Genomic DNA, 19,650 nt, shown 5'->3' with positions numbered 1-19,650 from the left:
GCGTCTGAGAGTCCCAGAGGAGAGAGTGGATGTCTGCAGCGTGGAGCAACAGCCATGAGGAAACCCTGACATGGCTGAGATAATGATGAGGCTGAAGAGCCTGTGTATGCTGGACATTGCTAACAGAGGGGAACTCTGTAATGGACGCTATGCTGATTATGCTGTTAAGTGAACTTTCTGTTGCTGTGATGGTTTATGCTGGATAAGAATGAAGTGATTAAACAGAGTCAGCATGGGTTTGTAACTAATAAGTCATGTCAGACTAACCTAATTTCCTTCTATGACGGTATCACTGATTGGGTGGATCAAGGAAATGCTGTAGATATAGTATATCTTGACTTCAGCAAAGCATTTGACAAAGTCTCTCATACAATCCTTATTGAAAAAATGACTAAGTATGGAATGGACAAGGCAACTGTTAGGTGGATTCATAACTGGCTTAGTGATCGGACCCAAAGAGTGGTCGTAAATGGCTGCACATCCAGTTGGAAGAATGTCTCAAGTGGGGTACCACAGGGCTCTGTCCTGGGCCCTGTATTGTTCAACATCTTTATCAACGATTTAGATGAAGTAATTGATGGTAAACTAATTACATTTGCTGATGACACAAAGCTAGGAGGGATAGCTAATACTAGAGAAGAGAGAGAGAGGATTCAAAAAGATTTAAATAAACTGGAGAAGTGGGCAGCAACTAACAGAATGGTTTTTAACAGGGAGAAATGCAAAGTACTACATCTGGGCAATAAAAATGAAAAAAGCATATACAGAATGGGAGGAATAGGGCTAAGTGACAGCACATGTGAAAAAGACTTGGGTATACTAATAGGTCACAGACTGAATATGAGTCAACAGTGTGATGCAGCAGCAAAAAAGGCAAATGCAATTCTAGGATGTATTAACAGAAGCATACAGTCTAGATCATGTGAAGTCATTATTTCCCTCTACTCCTCTTTGGTGAGACCTATCTGGAATATTGTGTCCAGTTTTGGGCACCACATTTTAAAAAAGACATCAGCAAACTGGAGCAAGTTCAGAAAAGAGCGACCAGAATGGTGACCGGTCTGCAAACCCTGTCTTATGAGGAAAGGTTGCAGGATTTGGGAATGTTTAGTTTGCAAAAGAGAAGACTGAGAGGAGACTTAATAGCTGTCTACAAATATCTAAAGGGCTGTCACATTGTAGAAGGATCAACTTTATTCTCATTTGCACAAGGAAAGACTAGAAGCAATGGGATGAAACTGAAGGGGAGGAGACACAGATTAGATATTAGAAAAAACTTTTTGACAGTTAGAGTGATCAATGAGTGGAACAAGCTGCCACGAGAAGTGGTGAGTTCTCCTTCAATGGAAGTCTTCAAACAGAGGCTGGACAGACATCTGACTGGGATGATTTAGCGAATCCTGCTTTGAGCAGGGGGTTGGACCAGATGGCCCAGGAGGTCCCTTCCAACTCTACGATTCTATGATTCTATGATGATGAATAAACCGAAGCAACTGATATGGTTTTATGGAAAACCTGTGCCAGATGTGATTATTGGGCTGCCAAGCGAGGATCCCCTATGTAAATTACAGCGCTACCTCACAATAGATATTGATGAAGTATCCTTAGGATAGGTCAGTGACTCAGCAATATCACCTCAGGGGTAGTCAAATACCCAACACCCCCACCAATCAGCTGTTTGCAACTATCCCCAGTTAGTATAATGGGCTAGAACAGAACATGGGCACTGTATATATCAACTCTTATTCTCTTTATTAGGAAATGAGCTATGTAAAAATGGTGTATGGAGCCGCGCTGTAATAGTTTATTATACTATGTACATCTGGCTTCCACAAGTGCTGCAAAAAGCTACCAGTTCCTGACTGATCTGACATTGATGACCTAACTATCATACATTTGATATTGTGGAGCAGTGGATTTCCCACTGTTCAGCTAATGATGACCTACATTCGGAGGATAATGTGAATAAGCCTAAAGTAAGCTCCAATTTACACCAAAATAGGACACCAATATGAAGTTGAAAAGCAAGAAACAACGTGTCATGATCCCAGTGCAGGTTTTGACCTGCACGTCAGGGGTTAATGTCTTGAGCTCAGTGCAGGCTTGACCTGCACGCCTGGGGTTAATTATTGTAGCTTCTCTTTGGCTCAAGGAGAGCTTCTTATAGCCCTGGGAGACTCCTATCCCTGTCAGTTATACTTTTGCCTTTGGCTGAGTGTAGTGACCCCTGTGTGCCTGTGCCTTCTGATTTTCTTCTAGCTTGCTTATATAGTTCTGACCCGGTTCTGTCCCCTGTTGTGAGTTTGTCTCTTGATTCTGTACTGTTTATCTGCTTCTCTGGTTTCTGATTCATTGCCTATGTCCTGACTAGTCTCTTATTGCCCCTCTTGTACTGTACTGCTATCTCCGTGTATGACTTACTGCTTACGTTCTGACTATTCCCTGCTTGTCCCTCTGGTACCGCGCTGCCCTCTCTGTGTATGACCCTCATTTGTCTGATTTGAGGATCCCTGTAGTAGAATCCTGCACTTATCTCCAGCAGCAGGACGCTAAGCCCCGCCCCCTGCAGTCACTTGATCGTAGGTCCTTCACTGCTTTCTACCTTCAGTGACACAGGTCCTGTGAGCCTGGAGCAAGCATTGTCACCACTGCTGCCCCGCTCCACAGGTATCTTTGGGCACAGGTTTGTACTCCGGACATGCGCACTGGCTCAGTGAGCAAGTGCAGTGCGGTGTTCCTGACACAACGTACATACAGCTATGATGGCTTGAAAAAAACATTGCTAGGACTTGTAGAACTAATATGTTCTCCTTGGCTTGTTTTGACTGATTATTTTATGCCACATTTTACTCTGTGTAGGTAAACGAACTGTATGAAAAGAACATGAGTAAATGAATGGACCTGGTGATGAACATTCACAAACATATTTTATAATGCAGGTTTATGGTTCTTGGATTTATTTTTTTATTTCAATATCTATATCATAGTGAAATCTATTTTATAAGTCATAACTTGTGTAACAGGCATAAAGCTTATCTAAATGATGCCAACAACATAGAAATCAGGTGTCAGCTGTCTCTACAATGGTATCTATTGCCATCAGACTGTTGCAAGACGTATTGATAGGGGTGGCATAGTCCTACTGCATATGAATATTTTTTTTAATTTTTTGTTATTTGACAATTATTTGAAAGAAAAGAAGCAAAAAAAAATCTTAATGAACATAGAGAATAGCAGAAAAAAAGAGAATATAGAAAAATGTGCCCTTTTATACAATGGACTAAAGTCTTCCGGAAACAGCTGTATATCAGACTTTATAAGGTTTTGTCCAGTGTTTCATTTTTGCTTTTGGTTTTGCAGTGGTCACTGGTGCTACTGATGGGATAGGAAAAGCCTATGCTCTTGAGGTAAGTGATTGCCTAGGGTGGCACTATACTATGCTATTTGCCAGAAATATTGTTTATGGAGGTAAGGTAATGTCATGGAACAAATGGTTGACATCCTGAACTCTTCTTAGCTTATTGCCGGCTTTAATCTCTTCCCAACCGGATGATTTTCTGTTTTTGCGCTTTCGATTTAGGCTACATTCCCACAATGAGTTTTTGGTGAGTTTTTTGAAGCTACAGAATTTCTACACCATTTTTGCACCTATTATGCAAATTAGGTTACTTGCATTGTTTCATTGCATTTTTTATGTGCTTTTTTTACTATGATTTTTTTTCACGTTTTTGACACAGCTCCTTTTTGTCTCTTGTTGCTGTGTCATGATTTACAGTAGGGAAAAAAAGTATTTAGTCAGCCACCAATTGTGCAAGTTCTCCCACTTAAAAAGATGAGAGAGGCCTGTAATTGACTTCAAGGGTAGACCACAACTATGAGAGTCAAAATGAGAAAACAAATCCAGAAAATCACCTTGTCTGATTTTGCAAGACTTATTTTGCAAATTATGGTGGAAAATAAGTATTTGGTCACCTAAAAACATGAAAGATTTCTGGCTCTCACAGACCTGTAACTAAGAGACTCCTCTGTCCTCTACTCATTAACTGTAGTAATGGCACCTGTTTGAACTTGTTATCAGTATAAAAGACACCTGTCCACAACCTCAAACAGTCTGACTTCAAACTCCACTATGGTGAAGACCAAAGAGCTGTCGAAGGACACCAGAAACAAAATTGTAGCCCTGCACCAGGCTGGGAAGACTGAATCTGCAACAGGCAAGCAGCTTGGTGTGATGAAATCAACTGTGGGAGTAATAATAAGAAAATGGAAGACATACAAGACCACTGATAATTTCCCTCGATCTTGGGCTGCACCCAAGATCTCACCACGTGGGGTGAAAATGATCAAAAGAACGGTGAGCAAAAATCCCAGAACCACGCGGAGGGACCTAGTGAATGACCTGTATAGAGCTGGGACCACAGTAACAAAGGCTACCATCAGTAACACACTACACCGCCAGGGACTCAGATCCTGCAGTGCCAGACATCTCCCCCTGCTTAAAATCCATTTAATAGCAGACAAGATATAATCCTATTTACATACAGGGTGGGGCAAGCAAAAATGATTCAACACATTGCCATTCTGTTAGCAATAACCTTGTTCTACATGAAGTGAAAGAGAAGAAGAAAAAAACCTGGAAAACTGAAAGAAAAACAAGAATTGATGAGATTCGTTGGACATGTAAAATGCACTGCTCAAAAAAATAAAGGGAACACTCAAATAACACATCCTAGATCTAAATGAATGAAATATTCTTATTGAATACTTTGTTCTGTACAAAGTTGAATGTGCTGTCAGCATAATCACACAAAAATCATCAATGGAAATCAAATTTTTTAACCAATGGAGGCCTGGATTTGGAGAGACCCCCAAAATGAAAGTGGAAACAAGTCAAAATGATGCTCAGTATTGTGTGTGGCCTCCACGTGCCTGTATGACCTCCCTACAATGCCTGGGCATGCTCCTAATGAAGTTGCAGATGTTCTCCTGAGGGATCTCCTCCCAGACCAGGACTAAAGCATCCGTCAAATCCTGGACAGTCTGTGGTGCAACGTGACAATTGGCGGACGGAGTGAGACATGCTGTCCTAGATGTGCTCAATAGGATTCAGGTCTGGGGAACGGGCAGGCCGGTCCATGGCTTCAATGCCTTCATCTTGCAGGAACCGCTGACACACTCCAGACACATGAGGTCTGGCATTGTCCTGCATTAGGAGGAACCCAGGGCCAACCGCACCAGCATATGGTCTCACCATGGGTCTGAGGATCTTATCTCGGTACCTAATGGCAGTTAGGCTACCTCTGGTGAGCACATGGAGGGCTGTGCGGCCCTCCAAAGAAATGCACCCCACACCATTACTGACCCACTGCCAAACCAGGATGAAGGATGTTGCAGGCAGCAGATCGCTCTCCACGGAGTCTCCAGACTCTGTCACGTCTGTCACATGTGCTGAGTGTGAGCCTACTCTCATCTGTGAAGAGCACAGGGCGTCAGTGGCGAATTTGCCAATCCTGGTCTTCTTTGGCAAATGCCAAGTGTCCTGCACGATGTTGGGCTGTGAGCACAACCCCCATCTGTGGACGTCGGGTGCTCAGGCCATCCTCATGGAGTTGGTTTCTAACCATTTGTGCAGACACATGCACATTTGTGGTCTGCTGGAGGTCATTTTGTAGGGCTCTGGCAGTGCACCTCCTGTTCCTCCTTGCACAAAGGCGGAGGTAGCGGTCCTGATTCTGAGTTGTTGCCCTCCTATCGCCCCCTCCACGTTTCCTGATGTACTGGCCTGTCTCCTGGTAGCACCTCCATCCACTGGACACTACGCTGGCAGACACAGCTACCCTTCTTGCCACAGCTTGCATTAATGTGCCATCCTGGATAAGCTGCACTACCTGAGCAACTTCTGTGGGTTGTAGACACTGCCTCATGCTACTGTACAGTACCCCTAAGGATGAGAGCAATGACAAAATGCAAAAGTGACCAAAGCAACAGCCAAAAAGGATGAGAAAAGAGAAATGGTCTGTGGTCCCCACCTGCAGAACCACTCCTTTATAGGGGGTGTCTTCTTAATTGCCGATCATTTCTACCTGTTGTCTGTTCCATTTGCACAACAGCAGGAAAAATTGATTCACAATCGGTATTGCTTCATAACTGGACAGGTTGATTTCACAGAAGTGTAATTGACTTGGAGTTGTGTTCCCTTTATTTTTTGAGCAGTGTAGTAGTAACAGTGAAAGATTCATGTGGAATCAGTGCATCAGATGCCTCCATTGAAGATGGTAACAAGTGCAGAAATACACTTATAGGGGTCTTTATTCACTTTCTCTTAACACAGTAGTGGTGAGTCTGACTTTTACTGTTGTACAGTTCTGGTAGATACATTAGACAGAACATTCACCAGTTGATGGGTATGCCGTAAATAACAGTGGAATGATCATAGTGGTACTCTTGGAGCATCATTGGTCTTACCATTTATTTTCTGTGAACCAAGAAATGGAGTATATTTAGTTGGCAAAACCCAGAGAAACAGGCCACACGCCTGTTTGTTAGTATATTTGTGACTGTCAGCTCCCACACCGGTGGTATTCTATGGAATTATTTTAGATCAACGTAATAAGATTTTACCATGTGTATGATAAAAATTAATTAAATTCATAGTATTTTCAGAAATATTTCTCTGTTTTATTACCAACGATTGACTTTATTCTAAGCTTTCAAAGCGAGGCCTGGACGTGGTCCTGATAAGTAGAACCCTGGAGAAGCTGAAGAGAGTGGCATCTGAGATAGGTAAAATTGTTAACATCACTCATAAGATTTAAATAGATTTTAAATATGACATAGACATACACTACATATACAGTATACACAACTACCCAAAGGCAGGTTTTTGTAAAAAAAAAAAAAAAAACATGAATAAAGTAACTTTTGAAGTTGATAGTGGGAAGAGAACAGAAGCTTCACTACATACGTTAGGGTGGTCAAGGATTTGTGCTGGATACTGAGCCTCAATAGGGGCCAGGTAAGAAGGCTCCCATGTGAAGGTGTAATTTATTGTAATTTATTCAAACAGGGCTTTCAGTCTTGTGAGGAGGGGTAGCCATTGTCTACCAGAGCTAAGTGTGAATTGGATTAATATGTGATGTTTTATGGTGGGAAGCAGTAGGCTTTTCGCCCAATTAGGAGAATACGTTTAGTTAGTGACCAGACAGCATTGGATTCATTTTTTTTGCATTAAAAACAAAATACTGTCATATTACAGAAAACCTGTCATGTGCAAAAATGCTATTTACCTGTAAATATAGGGTTAAACTGCAGGTTAGCAGCGTGAAAATGCTGCATGGCCGTCTTACTTAAAAAGGGGCTATTAGGAGATAATTAACTTATTTCCTCCTGGGAGCCTTTGGATTTCAGTCCTAAGGGTGTGGTTACAGGAATTGTTCACTATGCTGTGAGCAGTGGTTGAGATGTCAGTTTGACTGACATGTCGATCTGCACAGATGCGCTGTAGAGAGAGCTGTAAATCAAAATTCCGGGGAGTGATCATAGCCACTGGTCACAGTAGATTGAGCTATTAATGTAACTGCTCTGTGCATGCCCCACTGAAAGCCAGCGGCTCCCAAGATAATATAAGTTATAAGTTGTTCTGTGGTGGTCGGGTCCGGTCTTCCTTACCTTAGTCTCTGAGCACTGAGCACCTTGTACTTCTGGGCATCCCAGCGAGGTTGCAGTTCTGGAATATGACAGCACAGGAGGATAATGGGTTCCTGGTCGCTTCACGTTTGATTCTTCTTAAATCTTTTGCAATTAATGTGTATGTTTATCTCAACATGTTTTTGGGACCCTGTTGAGCTTTTGCAACAAAACTTTTGATGGTTCTGTGATCACACACAATATCTTAGCAATCTCTCAATAAGGCTGGTTTCACATTAGCGCATTTTCAGCGCGCGCACGGCCGGGGGTAGCTTCGCCCCCGAGCCGGCTCTCTGCCCGGCGTGCCCGCCCCTTCCTTGTAGCGCCGCCTCCTAGCGGACAGCGGCGCCTGCGATCGGCGCACCCTATCTTTAGCATAGGGTGCGCCGATCGTGCGCAGGCCGTGCGCTAGTTGCGCTTTGACCTGCGCTGCGCACTTTTGACGGTGCGCCGTGCGCGCCAAAATCAAACTTTTCGGATTTTGGCGCGCACGGCGCACCGTCAAAAGTGCGCAGCGCAGGTCAAAGCGCAACTAGCGCACGGCCTGCGCACGATCGGCGCACCCTATGCTAAAGATAGGGTGCGCCGATCGCAGGCGCCGCTGTCCGCTAGGAGGCGGCGCTACAAGGAAGGGGCGGGCACGCCGGGCAGAGAGCCGGCTCGGGGGCGGAGCTACCCCCGGCCGTGCGCGCGCTGAAAATGCGCTAATGTGAAACCAGCCTAAGACTTGTAACAAATGTTGACTTTTCAGAGTCAGTTAATTCTCTATTTTGGCCCATTTTGCTTGAGGAAAACAAGCTGCTTAATAATTCTGCACATCTTTATAAGGCCGGGGTCACACTAGCGATGAATACGGACAAGTGTTATGCGATAAAACATTGCATAGCACTCGGACCAGTATTCATCTATGGGGCAGCTCTCATCAACATATTTTGTCTCGGACGTTTTCAACGTGCAAGTGAAATCGCAGCATGCTACGATTGGCACCGACACTCGGCCGAGTCTCAGCCTATGGGTGCGAGTGAGACAACGCACATCACTCGGATATCATCCGAGTGATGTGCGATATACGATGACCCTGGCAATGGAGGAGATGGAGAAATTAGTTTCTCTGCCTCCTCCACAGCTGTGCTCCGATCCACTCTGTGCGAGAGGCTTGGGGCACAGTTGCATGAAACTCGGCTCCCGCTCGCAACAGAGCAGGAGCCGAGGGTCATTAGCATATCGCATCTGACGCTCTCGCATCGGATGCCATGCGCTAGTTTGACCCCGGCCTAAAGGGTGTTGTATCCTTAGGCCTCACCATCCCACATTACACAATAGACATCACCTTACATGCTTCATCCAATAAACAAGTCCATATATTTTAGTGGGAAAAGCATGTAGCAGAGAATGAAAAATATGCATAAATGGGCTCTTCCAACACCTGTGGTTGAACAATCAAATAAAGTATGCACATGTCTTCAGAATTTGCATGTGAAAGTATTTCTCCCAGAAGATAATTGCAATTACATGATTGTTATACACATGTTTATTTGCTTTGTGTGTATTGGGACAACACAAAAAAATAAACACAAAAAGGCAAAGTGGACATCATTTCACTCAAAGTCACAAAAATGGGCTGGACAAAATTGTTCTCAACTTTCCAAAATTGTGGGTAAACAACTTTGTTTTAAGCATGTGATGCCTGTTCAAACTCACCTGTGGCAAGTAACAGGTGTGTGCAATATGAAAATCACAGCTGAAACCAGATAAAAAGGAGTGCAGATCAAAGGGTATGGAGATCCCAACAAACAGGCTCTCCATGCATGTGTTGTGACTGTCACACGGCCGGGACACATGCAGCTGCGGCGCCGAACAGCTGATTATCGGGAGCGCTCCAGGTATTCGGGTTCCTGATGCAGCTATTCAGTAAGCTGTTGTGAACACTTGTGACCTGACTTCTGAGTTTGGGCTCCCACTGGTGGTTGCTGTGGGTAATGTAGCTGATCGGGTTGACAGAAGTCAATCACCTGAAGAGGATGAGTGGAGATCAGGTGCTACAGACTGGGAAGATTTAAGTCAGCAAGCTTCCCTCAGTTACTGCTGGTGATTTGGTTTTCTTCCTGTGCATTTTGAAGTCCGCTTGCCCCCTGCTTGGTCCTGCATCATTCAGATAAGTGATTTGTTTGCTGGAATCTTTTGGCATTTGATCCGGTTTTTGCCTTTCTCTGCTTTCTGCTTTGCTGTGTGGGTTCAGCATTGTTCCCGACTGGGACCAGTGCTGGACCCCGTTCCATATGTCACAGCTTATGTCAGTCTGTTTAGTATTGCTAGTCCCCTGTTATATCAGTATCTTTTGTTTTGCTTCCTGTTCACACCAGAATGCTGATCTAGTGGGGGAGAGGTCGTGTGGCCTCAGTATTTTTGCATATCAGACGTGTTAGATTTTTCTTAGGGTTTTTTGCATGATTGCAGACAATATCTTTCCTGTCCTGTTCTATCTGGACAGTTTGGGCCCCATCATTTGCTTACTCTATTTTCTGCCTGTGTTTGTACCTCATCCTGTCTCACCGGCAATATATGTTTGGGGGCTATCTATTCCTTTGGGGTTCTACTCCGGGGCATTTTAGGTTTCCCCTTTCTTGCTTTAGGCTTAGTTAACTCTTTGGCTGTGCCGAGGCGTATAGGGCATCGTAGGTACGTCCCATGGCTAATTCTAGTTGTGTTGTTAGTTTAGGGGTCTGCAATCCGCTTAGTTACCAACCTTTCTGGTTTTCTGGTTGCCTAGCTTATTCCCCGGCTATCCTCCTTGGTGACCTAATCATAACAGTAAGCGCTATAGCTATTTGGATAAGGAGTTATCCAAAGCTATTCGCTCATCCCTAGTCCTAGGTCATGGGTCTTCCTTCAGGACAATGACCTGAAATATACTGAAGAAGCACCCAGAAATGGATGGAAGCAAAGCGCTGGAGAGCTCTGAATTAGCTAGCAATTTGTCCGGATGTAAATCCCATTGAACAACTCTAGAGAAATCTTAAATTGCTGTTGGGAGAAGGCACCCTTCAAATATGAGAGACCTGGAGCAGTTTACAAAAGAAAAGAGGTAAAAAATTCCAGTTAAGAGGTGTAAGAAGCTTGTTGATGGTTATCAGAAGTGATTGATTGTAGTTATTTATTCGAAAGGGTGCACAACCAAATATTAATTTGAGGGTGCCAACAGTTTTGTCCAGCCCATTTTTGGGGATTTGTGTAAAATTATGTCTAAGGCTAGTTTCACACTAGCGTTTTTGAGCGCAGCGACGGCCTGCGCACGGCCGCTGCTAAGCCCCGCCCCCTGCCGTACCTCCGCCGGTAGCTCCGCCTACCGGCGCATGACGCTGCATGCGTCCTGCGTCCCCTATCTTTATCACTGGGGGGCGCAGGCTGTGCGCAGTATGCGTTTGGCGGCGCATGCGTCCTTTTGACGGAGCGCCGACCTGCGCCAAACGCAACCTGCTGCAGTTTGGTTGTGCTCGGCGCACCATCAAAAAGGCGCATGCGCCGCCAAACACATACTGTGCACGGCCTGCGCCCCTAGTGATAAAGATATGGGACGCAGGACGCATGCAGCGTCATGCGCCGGTAGGCGGAGCTACCGGCGGAGGCGCGGCAGGGGGCGGGGCTTAGTGGCGGCCGTGCGCAGGCCGTCGCTGCGCTCAAAAGCGCTAGTGTGAAACTAGCCTAATTTGCCAACACTTTGGGGCAAGACTGATACAATTAGATTCAACATTTTTATCTGTATCAGGTTGTCAATTACAAAAGCGTGGTTGAGAAAGGAGCAGTACTCCTGAAAAGTAGCAGCTTGTTTGTCATGTGTGCATAAGACCTCTATGAAGGCTTTTTTGCTGAAAAAGTGTTATTTTTATAATGGTCATTTGTAATGGACAGCCTGATATAAGCGAATATACTGGAAGAAATATGATGATTCTAATTGTACATATAAGTGTCTGCAGTAAAATAATTTGTCGTGCAAATTCTGAAGACACGTGCATGTGATTTGGTTCATCCAATAAGCATTCAAGTTTACAGAGCTTGGAGTTGGAAAACCTGCATAAAAATGGTATGATCAAAATACTCTAAGCTAATAATTCTTCACACAGTATCTGTCTAACTGTAAATCATTTACAATTACAACATAATAATGGCTTAAAAGTGGGGTGAGAGAACTCAGCAGGAATTTATTATTAAGTCCAAAGGGTTCACACTTTTGGCACGCTATATTGGAGTTTATCAGTAATGTTCTATTCAGGAGTTTGCTTAGTATTTCAATATGCCTTACACTAAAGTCACTACCTAGGATGTTGGAAAAGCTATTTTCTTCTTGAAATTTCAGATATATTCTTCATACCTCTTATGACTTGCCTTGTATGTAATTGGCAGTCTCTGCCTTTTCCATTACATGATGTATAAGCGCAAATATCTGTGTATACAATGTTACAATATTTAATACAATATATATTTGCAGAGAAAGAGTCTGGACGCAAAATTAAATATATACAGGCAGACTTTACAAAAGGATCAAATATCTACCATATGATTCAAGAGGAACTGAAAAGCTTGGAAATTGGAGTTCTGGGTAATTAACATCTTTCCATTTTTTAACCTATTTATTTATCAAAAATGGAAGACCCTGTGACTGCAGCTACTAATCTCTGGAATGTTACAGGGTGATTGAATAGGCAATGTCATGTGGCTGTATAGAAGTAAATGGTGGATCTAATAGTACTTTATGTGGGTGCATAGAGGTGTTGTAAAACTAGAAGTGGCCCAAGGAAAAATATATATCTTTAAACTCAGTATCAGTGAAAGCTAATTTGATGAAAGGCCTCTTTCACCACAGCTGTAGAAAAGAAATCCTGAACCGCACTTCCACATATTATACAACGATTTGTCGCGGCTAAGAACATTTTTCATAACTGAAAATGAAGTTCTTCGTGAAATGGAACCTTGCTGCTGTTATCTGCTGGTAAGCAGCATTTACATCATGTCTTGAAGGTTTACTGAAAAACAGTACAAGGAGAAAATATGTAAACTCAAAGCGGGTGAAATAAGCATTGAACACGTCACCAAATTTTTAGTCGCATGCACTGTGTCAGGTGTGATTTGGGACCATTCTTCCATACAAACACTCTTTGAATCCTGAAGATTCCGCAGGCTCCTTCTATGAACTCTGAGCTTTAGTTCCTTCCATAAATTTTCTATTGAATTCAGGTTAGGTGATTGGCTGGGCCATTCTAGCAGCTTTATTTTCTTTCACTGAATCCAGTTAAGAGTTTCCTTGTCTGTGCGTTTGGAATCATTGTCTTGCTGAAATGTCCACCCTCGTTTCATCTTACTCATCCTGGTAGATGTCAGAAGATTTTTGTCCTTTTATCCTTACTTTAATTATATGAAGTTTGCCAGTGCCGTATGCTGAAAAATAAACACAATGATGTTCCCACCTCCAAACTTCACTGTTGGTATTGTATGTTTTGGGTGATATGCAATGTCTTTTGGCCTCCAAACATGGTCTATTATGGCGGCATCAGTTTTGGTCTCATCTGACTAGACTATATTCTCCCACTATTTCACAGGCTTGTCTAAATGTTGTTGCGCAAACTTTAAAGGGAATCTGCCACCTATTTTTTTGACTGTCGGCTGCCGGCACTGTCATCAGGGGCTTATCTACAGCATTCATGTAACATGAAAGAGAAGAAAAGCGAGTTATATTATACTCACCCAGGGTCGGTCCGGGTCCAGTCTTGGTCCGATGGGTGTCGCGGTCTGGTCTGGCGCCTCCCATCTTCTAACGGTGACGGTAACGGTGACAATCCAGTTCAATTTTTTTCTCTGTGTCAGTTCTCAGTATTATAAGTTACCTAATTTGCGGATAGCTATGGTTTGATTTCTTTGCCTGTGTAGATTGGATAGGTTGTTACCAACATCTGGTGAGAATTTCATGTCAATAGCATCTTTAGAAATATATTTATTTAAAAAATTGGTGACATGTTCAATACTTATTTCACCCGCTGTATATAGAATGAAACGCTAGGCCAAATGACCATAAATATATATAGGGGTCCAAGTGGAGGGATTTAAATATGGGGAAAAAACAAATGTCAAAAATAGTGAGGAAGAATAATGGTCACAAGCCAATAAGTATGAGATATATATTAAAATGTTATTAGTTAAAAAGACTGCAGATTATCACTATATGCAGGGGCATGCTGAAGCTGTTAGTACTTTGACAGCTCAGTCGTCCAGTCTGGTGCAGGAGCGTGCTGAGCTGTCAGTGTTTTGATTGACAGCTCAGCCGTCCAACCCGAGACTGGGAGTTGCTACGCTGCCTTCAGGTGTTCCCTGTCCAAGGCGATTGCCCAGATACTTAGCTGGGCCGTCAGTCCCAGGTCTCTGCCAGAAGTAGATTCAGCTTTGTGTAGTTTGGTTCTCTGTGCCTTGTGCTTTGCTTATGGATTTTTTTGCTGCCTGACCATGGACCTTGTTCTGACCATCCATTTTGCCTAGTCCCTTTGCCCTGATCTGTTATCCTCCTGGTATTCTAACCTTGAACCTTTACCTGACTACGTCTTTGTCTCTTCCCTCTGTCTATGACGTTCCCTCCTGGCTCTTGATCTTGGACTCCTTGACTACCCTGACTCACGTCTTATCCATGAGAAATGACTCAGCATCACACATTGATCTATTGTCGTTAAGCAAACATTTACAAAACTGAACATGAGGTTCGCAGTTAATATTCTAATTAGACTGTAAAAATCCCACTACCACGTCACAGCGAACCTTTTCATGGGATCCTGACCTGATCCTGATGATGCTTTTAAGTTAGCAGGAGACTTCAAGAGGGGTACCTCTTATTTGGTTCTCTGCTGTTTGTCTGAGACCATGTAGACAGTGCTGGCGTTAGGGGCAAACAGCCACCTATGGCCCCCGCTCCTCCAGGGACCCCTAGCCAGTGGCATGTTGCTAATAACGGCACACCACATGGCCGCTACGGGGCCCCTAAGTAAAAGGGGCCCAGCACCGCCGCTGCCCCCAGACATTCAACTTACCGTCACCATAGATGCCAATACAGTTGAAAGCAGTATCGCCATCACTCCCCCATCACTCCCCCTCTGACTCTGATTCAGCAAGTGCCAGCAGTGGAGTTGATCAGATGCTCTGCAGAAACCAGAGCAGCGAGGGAAAGAGGAGGAGAGGTGAGTATTTTGTGTGTGCGTGTGTATGCTGCACTATACTGTGCTGTGTGTGTGTGTCTGCTGCAACATACTGTGTTGTGTGTGGGAGACTGCATTATACAGTGTGTGGAGGCTTCACTATACTGTGTATGTTGGGGTGCTGTATTATACTATGTGTGGGGGCTGCCCTATACTGTGTGTGTGGGGGGGACTGCACTATACTGTGTGTGTGGGCTGCATTCTACTGTGTGGGGGGCTGCACTATACTGTGTGCAGCCCCCCACACACATTATACTCTATCAAGGGACATGGGGAGTGCATTTTACTATATGTGCTATATGAAACCTGCATTATACTGTATCGAGGACTATCTGTACCAATCATTCTTCCTCAGGCAGAGTAAGGGAAGGTGCACACGATCAGTAAACGATGCAGGTTGGACGCTGCATACTTGTGCAGTGTCCAGACATTACAACATAGTGGATGATGTCCACTATGTATGCACAGACATCCGCAGCTCACCCGCGGAGATGGTCATGCTGCGCGTCTCTCCAGATCGCAGCATGTCTATATATCTTGCGGAGACGTGAATCTCTGCAAGATAAATCTCACCCATAGAATGTATTCGGCGTGATGGATCCGCACGGTTCAGTGACCACATGCAGATTTACCTGCGTTCAATAGCTGGCGGCGCTTTGGGCACAGCGGACATGTGCTGCTTCCAAAGTGCTGCCAATTACTGACAATGTGCACATACCCTAAAGAGGATGGTAAACAAGCATCGAACGACTATAATATTGTCGATCACACTCGTTTAGCAGCCTGAACTTAGCGCTTGTAAATACAACATAAATGTTTCTTTGTGATGGTGCAATATGTGAGTTTGGAGCCCCTGAGGATTCAGTTGCCACAGAGGTACTGCACCTACTCCTGAGGTGTGGTACCCCACCATCCAGGTAGGTTGGATGCTCCTGACCACGCTCCAACACCTGCATCCCACACAACACTGTAGTTCAGCAAAGCTACATTGCGGCTCCCTGCTTGGAGTGTAGCAGAGCACTTTTGGTGGCTCCCTGCTTGGAACACGAAACGTGGTGGGAGGCTGGTGGAGTTAGAATACATAAAAGAGCAGGAAGGTTTAGGATTTCAGGTCAGTCGGTCAGTCAGGCAGTCAGTGGGAGAGAGTGAGGAGAGAAGATCCCTGGGAGAGGGATGGAGGAAGGAGGTGCTGCAGCAGACTTCAGTGACCTGGGTCTGCTGGCACGGGAAAGGAAAGAAGGAGAAAAACATTGAACAGAAACCTGATCTTCCATAAGAAGGAGAGACTAGTACGGAACAAAGGAGTAAAAGGGAACAGAGGACGTGGGTTAGGAGAGAACCCTGCCTAGAAGTTCTAAGCGCAAGGCCGGGGCCCGGTCCCCGAGGTTGTATGGATACTAATGGTCCTACAGCAGACACCGGTGGAGTAGTGAGCTGTAAATGTACTACTCCCATATAAGACTTGGGGGCACAACACCAAGCTTGGATAGTGAGCCGGGACTCAGAAGTAAGGAGTCCCCGAAGCAGGCTACAGCTGTCTGCCGTGCAAATATGGTTCTTGGGAACATCTGTCAGGAGGAACTCCAGTGTAAATCAGTACTAGGAGTACTTCACACCAAAGGCGCTATAAGAGGAGACGTTCAGAAAGGCACATGTTGGCGGAGTGTTGGAAGGGAGCATTCCATCTGACCTGGAGGTTGACTGAGTCCCCGACCCGGATGACACAGCACGGAGGCAGGCACCTGTGTGTACTACAGACTGTGAGTAAAGTTTTGGAACTACATGCCCTGGTGTCCTCCAATTATTCCTGCGATAACACACCATGTACCACTACATCAGGGTACCAGCTTCTACACCGCCTGTGCCTCTCCTCTAACCCTACATCTACACTGCCCGGGGACTACAGCTCCACCTGTGGGGAGCTACACCATCTTGGCTGCACCAAACCACCAGTCCCAGAGGATCTGCATGCAGCGTCGGCTTAACACCTCACTTGCCGAACACCACAGGTGGCATCACGAACTATTCCTTTAATCAACTACATTCCACCATTCAAACTTCCCCTATTGGGCGCCCAGGGCCACAGACCGGGTCACCGCTGCTGTGACACATCCCGCCGACACCGGCCCGGTACCGAGTACCCCACAGCCCTGGGAGGGTGACCCATGAGCATTTTGGACCCCACTTTTCAATTTTTTCCCAAGGCCCCACTTTGTCTAAAATCGGCCCTGCATGTAGACAATGAGTTTTTTTGATCCTTTCAGTTGGTGTTGGTGCTGTCTAGCATTCATTGTTGCTGTGCTGCTGTGCCTGTGAGGTGGTGTGGGCTGGAGCCATGGGGGGCTTGTCTTGCAGCATGGATTTTGTAGGGCAGCTTCCCACTACTAGTGCTGTATCTTTTCGTTGCTGACAGTGGGCATCATACATTGTGATCACAATGTTAACTAAGAATCTTGTCTACATTTTTGCTTAGCAGCCATAGATCAATGTACTAGATTTGGATGTGTGGTCTATATCTTTTTTTTCTACATCATTTTTTGTAGCATTTTTATTAGAATTTATAAGCCTATTGCCAGTTTACAATGAACCTCTTAGTGGAACCTAAATCTATTAAGCATAGCCCTGAATAGCAACCACTGCCACTGCAACAACACGCCACCAGTAGAAGCTCCCATGTCTCTGGGTCACAGTACCCCACAGACAAAGCACTGTAACATCGATGGCCACCACACAGCAACAAGACCAAGTGAACTAATCTAAAAATCTCACCTGCCTTGTGCTCTCCTGCAAAAACTGAGAACAGAATAGGTGGCAGACTTGCATAGTTTGGTCATTAGTTTGCACCCGTTTTTGGAAGTGAGACATGTTGGAGAAGTAAATTTTTCTGTTGTAGATTTTCTCAATTATATCCCATTCCAATTTCTGATACAAATTTCTTACCCCTTACTATGTGAAGATGGACTCGTTCTACATCCTTTCTTGTAACTTGTTAGCCAGGATGGTGGGTCTAAGCTTTAGTGTTTGTGATTATTAGGGTACTTTTTAGTTATAATTAATTTTGGAATATTTTTCTCTATTTTCCAGTTAATAATGTTGGTATGAAAATATCTGAATCCGCTGCTAAATTTTTGGATGCACCTAACCTTGAAAAGGTATGGCTAATTCTGAAATTAAAGACTTTTATTTGCCTGCTATAGTAGTAGGTGAAAAAATATTAGTCACATTACCAAACTACGTGCATGCGCTCTCTAGGTGATCTTCTCTGCTCCCCGCCATCATGATCAGACAATATGAGTGTTTGCAAATAGTGTGTGATTTTGGATTCTAGCTCTCAGTGTGAAAAACAAGATAATCTTATAGCTATGATACTTTTCAATGGTTAACAAAAATAAAACAAATGATGTTACAAAGCAAGACTTTTGGACTTCTTAGGGCCCTTCCTCAGGCATAGTATAACAAAGTTTCTGAAGAAACACAAATATATGCACAAACAGCCAAAAAAGAGAAAAAAAGAGAGGCATGGTATAATAAATGAACCTTTGAATAAACAAACAAACTGAGCTCAGAGACTGAATCCTTAATTGGATTAGGTCAGTGGCGTTTTATAGTCCCAATATCCAAGAAGTAACGTTTCTCCTTGCGGAGAGTGACCTGTTAAAGGGAATCTGTCACCAATTGTTTTGCTTATAAGCTGCGGGCACCGCCATCAGGGGCTTATTTACAGCGTTAAAGAATGCTGTAGATAAGCCCCCGATGTACCCTGAAAGAGAAGAAAAAGAAGTTATATTATACTCAGCCAGGGGCGGTCCGGGTCCGGTTCGGGTCTGGGGGGAGTCGCGGTCCGGTGCCTCCCATCTTGTTGAGATGACGTCCTCTTCTTTCCTGCCTGTCGCGGCTCCCGGCACACTGCTCTGCATTACATACATACGTTATGCATTCTGTAATGCTGTAGATAAGGCCCTGATGGCGGTGCCGGCAGCTTATAAGCAAAAAAATTGGGGATAGATTCCCATTAAGTATGCCGAGATGAGGATACTTAAAGCCTTGCTACTTCTTAGAAGTGTTGTTTCTGCTTGAGGAGAGTGACTTGTTAAGCATGCTGAGATGAGGAGACTTAAGGCCCCGTTACACATAACGATGTCCCAGCGATCCCACCAACGATCCGACATGGATGGAATCGCTGGGACATCATTAGGCTGATCGCTGGTGAGCTGTCACATAGACAGCCCCTCCAGCAATCAGGACCAGCAAGCAAACTGGTTTCTAATGTAAACATTGGGTATCCAGGAGCTGCGGCTCTTGGATACCCGATATTTACCTTGGAAACCGGCGTACACGCTGCTTTCCAAGGTAAACATCGTGTATCTAAGAGCCACTCGGCTCCTGGATAACCGCTGTTTACCTTGGAAACCAGCATGTACGCCGGTTTCCAAGGTAAACAGCAGGTATCCAAGAGCCGCGGCTCCTGGATACCCGATGTTTACATTAGAAACCAGCGTTCAGCGTCGCTGATCGCTGGTCTCTCGCTGCCACACACAGCGATGAGTGCTGGCCAGCGGGAGACCAGCGATCAAAAAATGGCCCAGGGCGATCCTTCACAATCAGCGATACCCGGCAGTGGGGCCGGTCGCTGATCCCTGTCACACACAGCGATCGCTGTGTGTGATGGGGCCTTTAAAGCCACAATGCTCTTCTGGGAAATATGCAAATTGTCTCTTCAGAGAGGAAGAGG

General features: G+C 44.6%; 1 protein-coding gene across 1 annotated transcript in view; it reads left to right on the top strand.

Annotated features, from left to right (window-relative positions):
* Positions 1–19,650, top strand: part of LOC141092957 (17-beta-hydroxysteroid dehydrogenase type 3-like) — a 64,211-nt gene that overhangs the window by 15,925 nt on the left and 28,636 nt on the right. The window contains exons 2-5 of the mRNA XM_073579337.1: positions 3,361–3,407; positions 6,708–6,783; positions 12,173–12,283; positions 18,003–18,070. Of these exons, the coding sequence (XP_073435438.1) occupies positions 3,361–3,407; positions 6,708–6,783; positions 12,173–12,283; positions 18,003–18,070 (302 nt within the window). The remainder of the gene's footprint in view (positions 1–3,360; positions 3,408–6,707; positions 6,784–12,172; positions 12,284–18,002; positions 18,071–19,650) is intronic.

This window comes from Dendrobates tinctorius, unplaced genomic scaffold (assembly GCF_039654945.1).
Source record: "Dendrobates tinctorius isolate UK_male_01 unplaced genomic scaffold, ASM3965494v1 ptg000062l, whole genome shotgun sequence".
NCBI lineage: Eukaryota > Metazoa > Chordata > Amphibia > Anura > Dendrobatidae > Dendrobates > Dendrobates tinctorius.
Note: the sequence above shows the minus strand (reverse complement) of the source record. Positions and strands in the feature narration are given on the sequence as shown.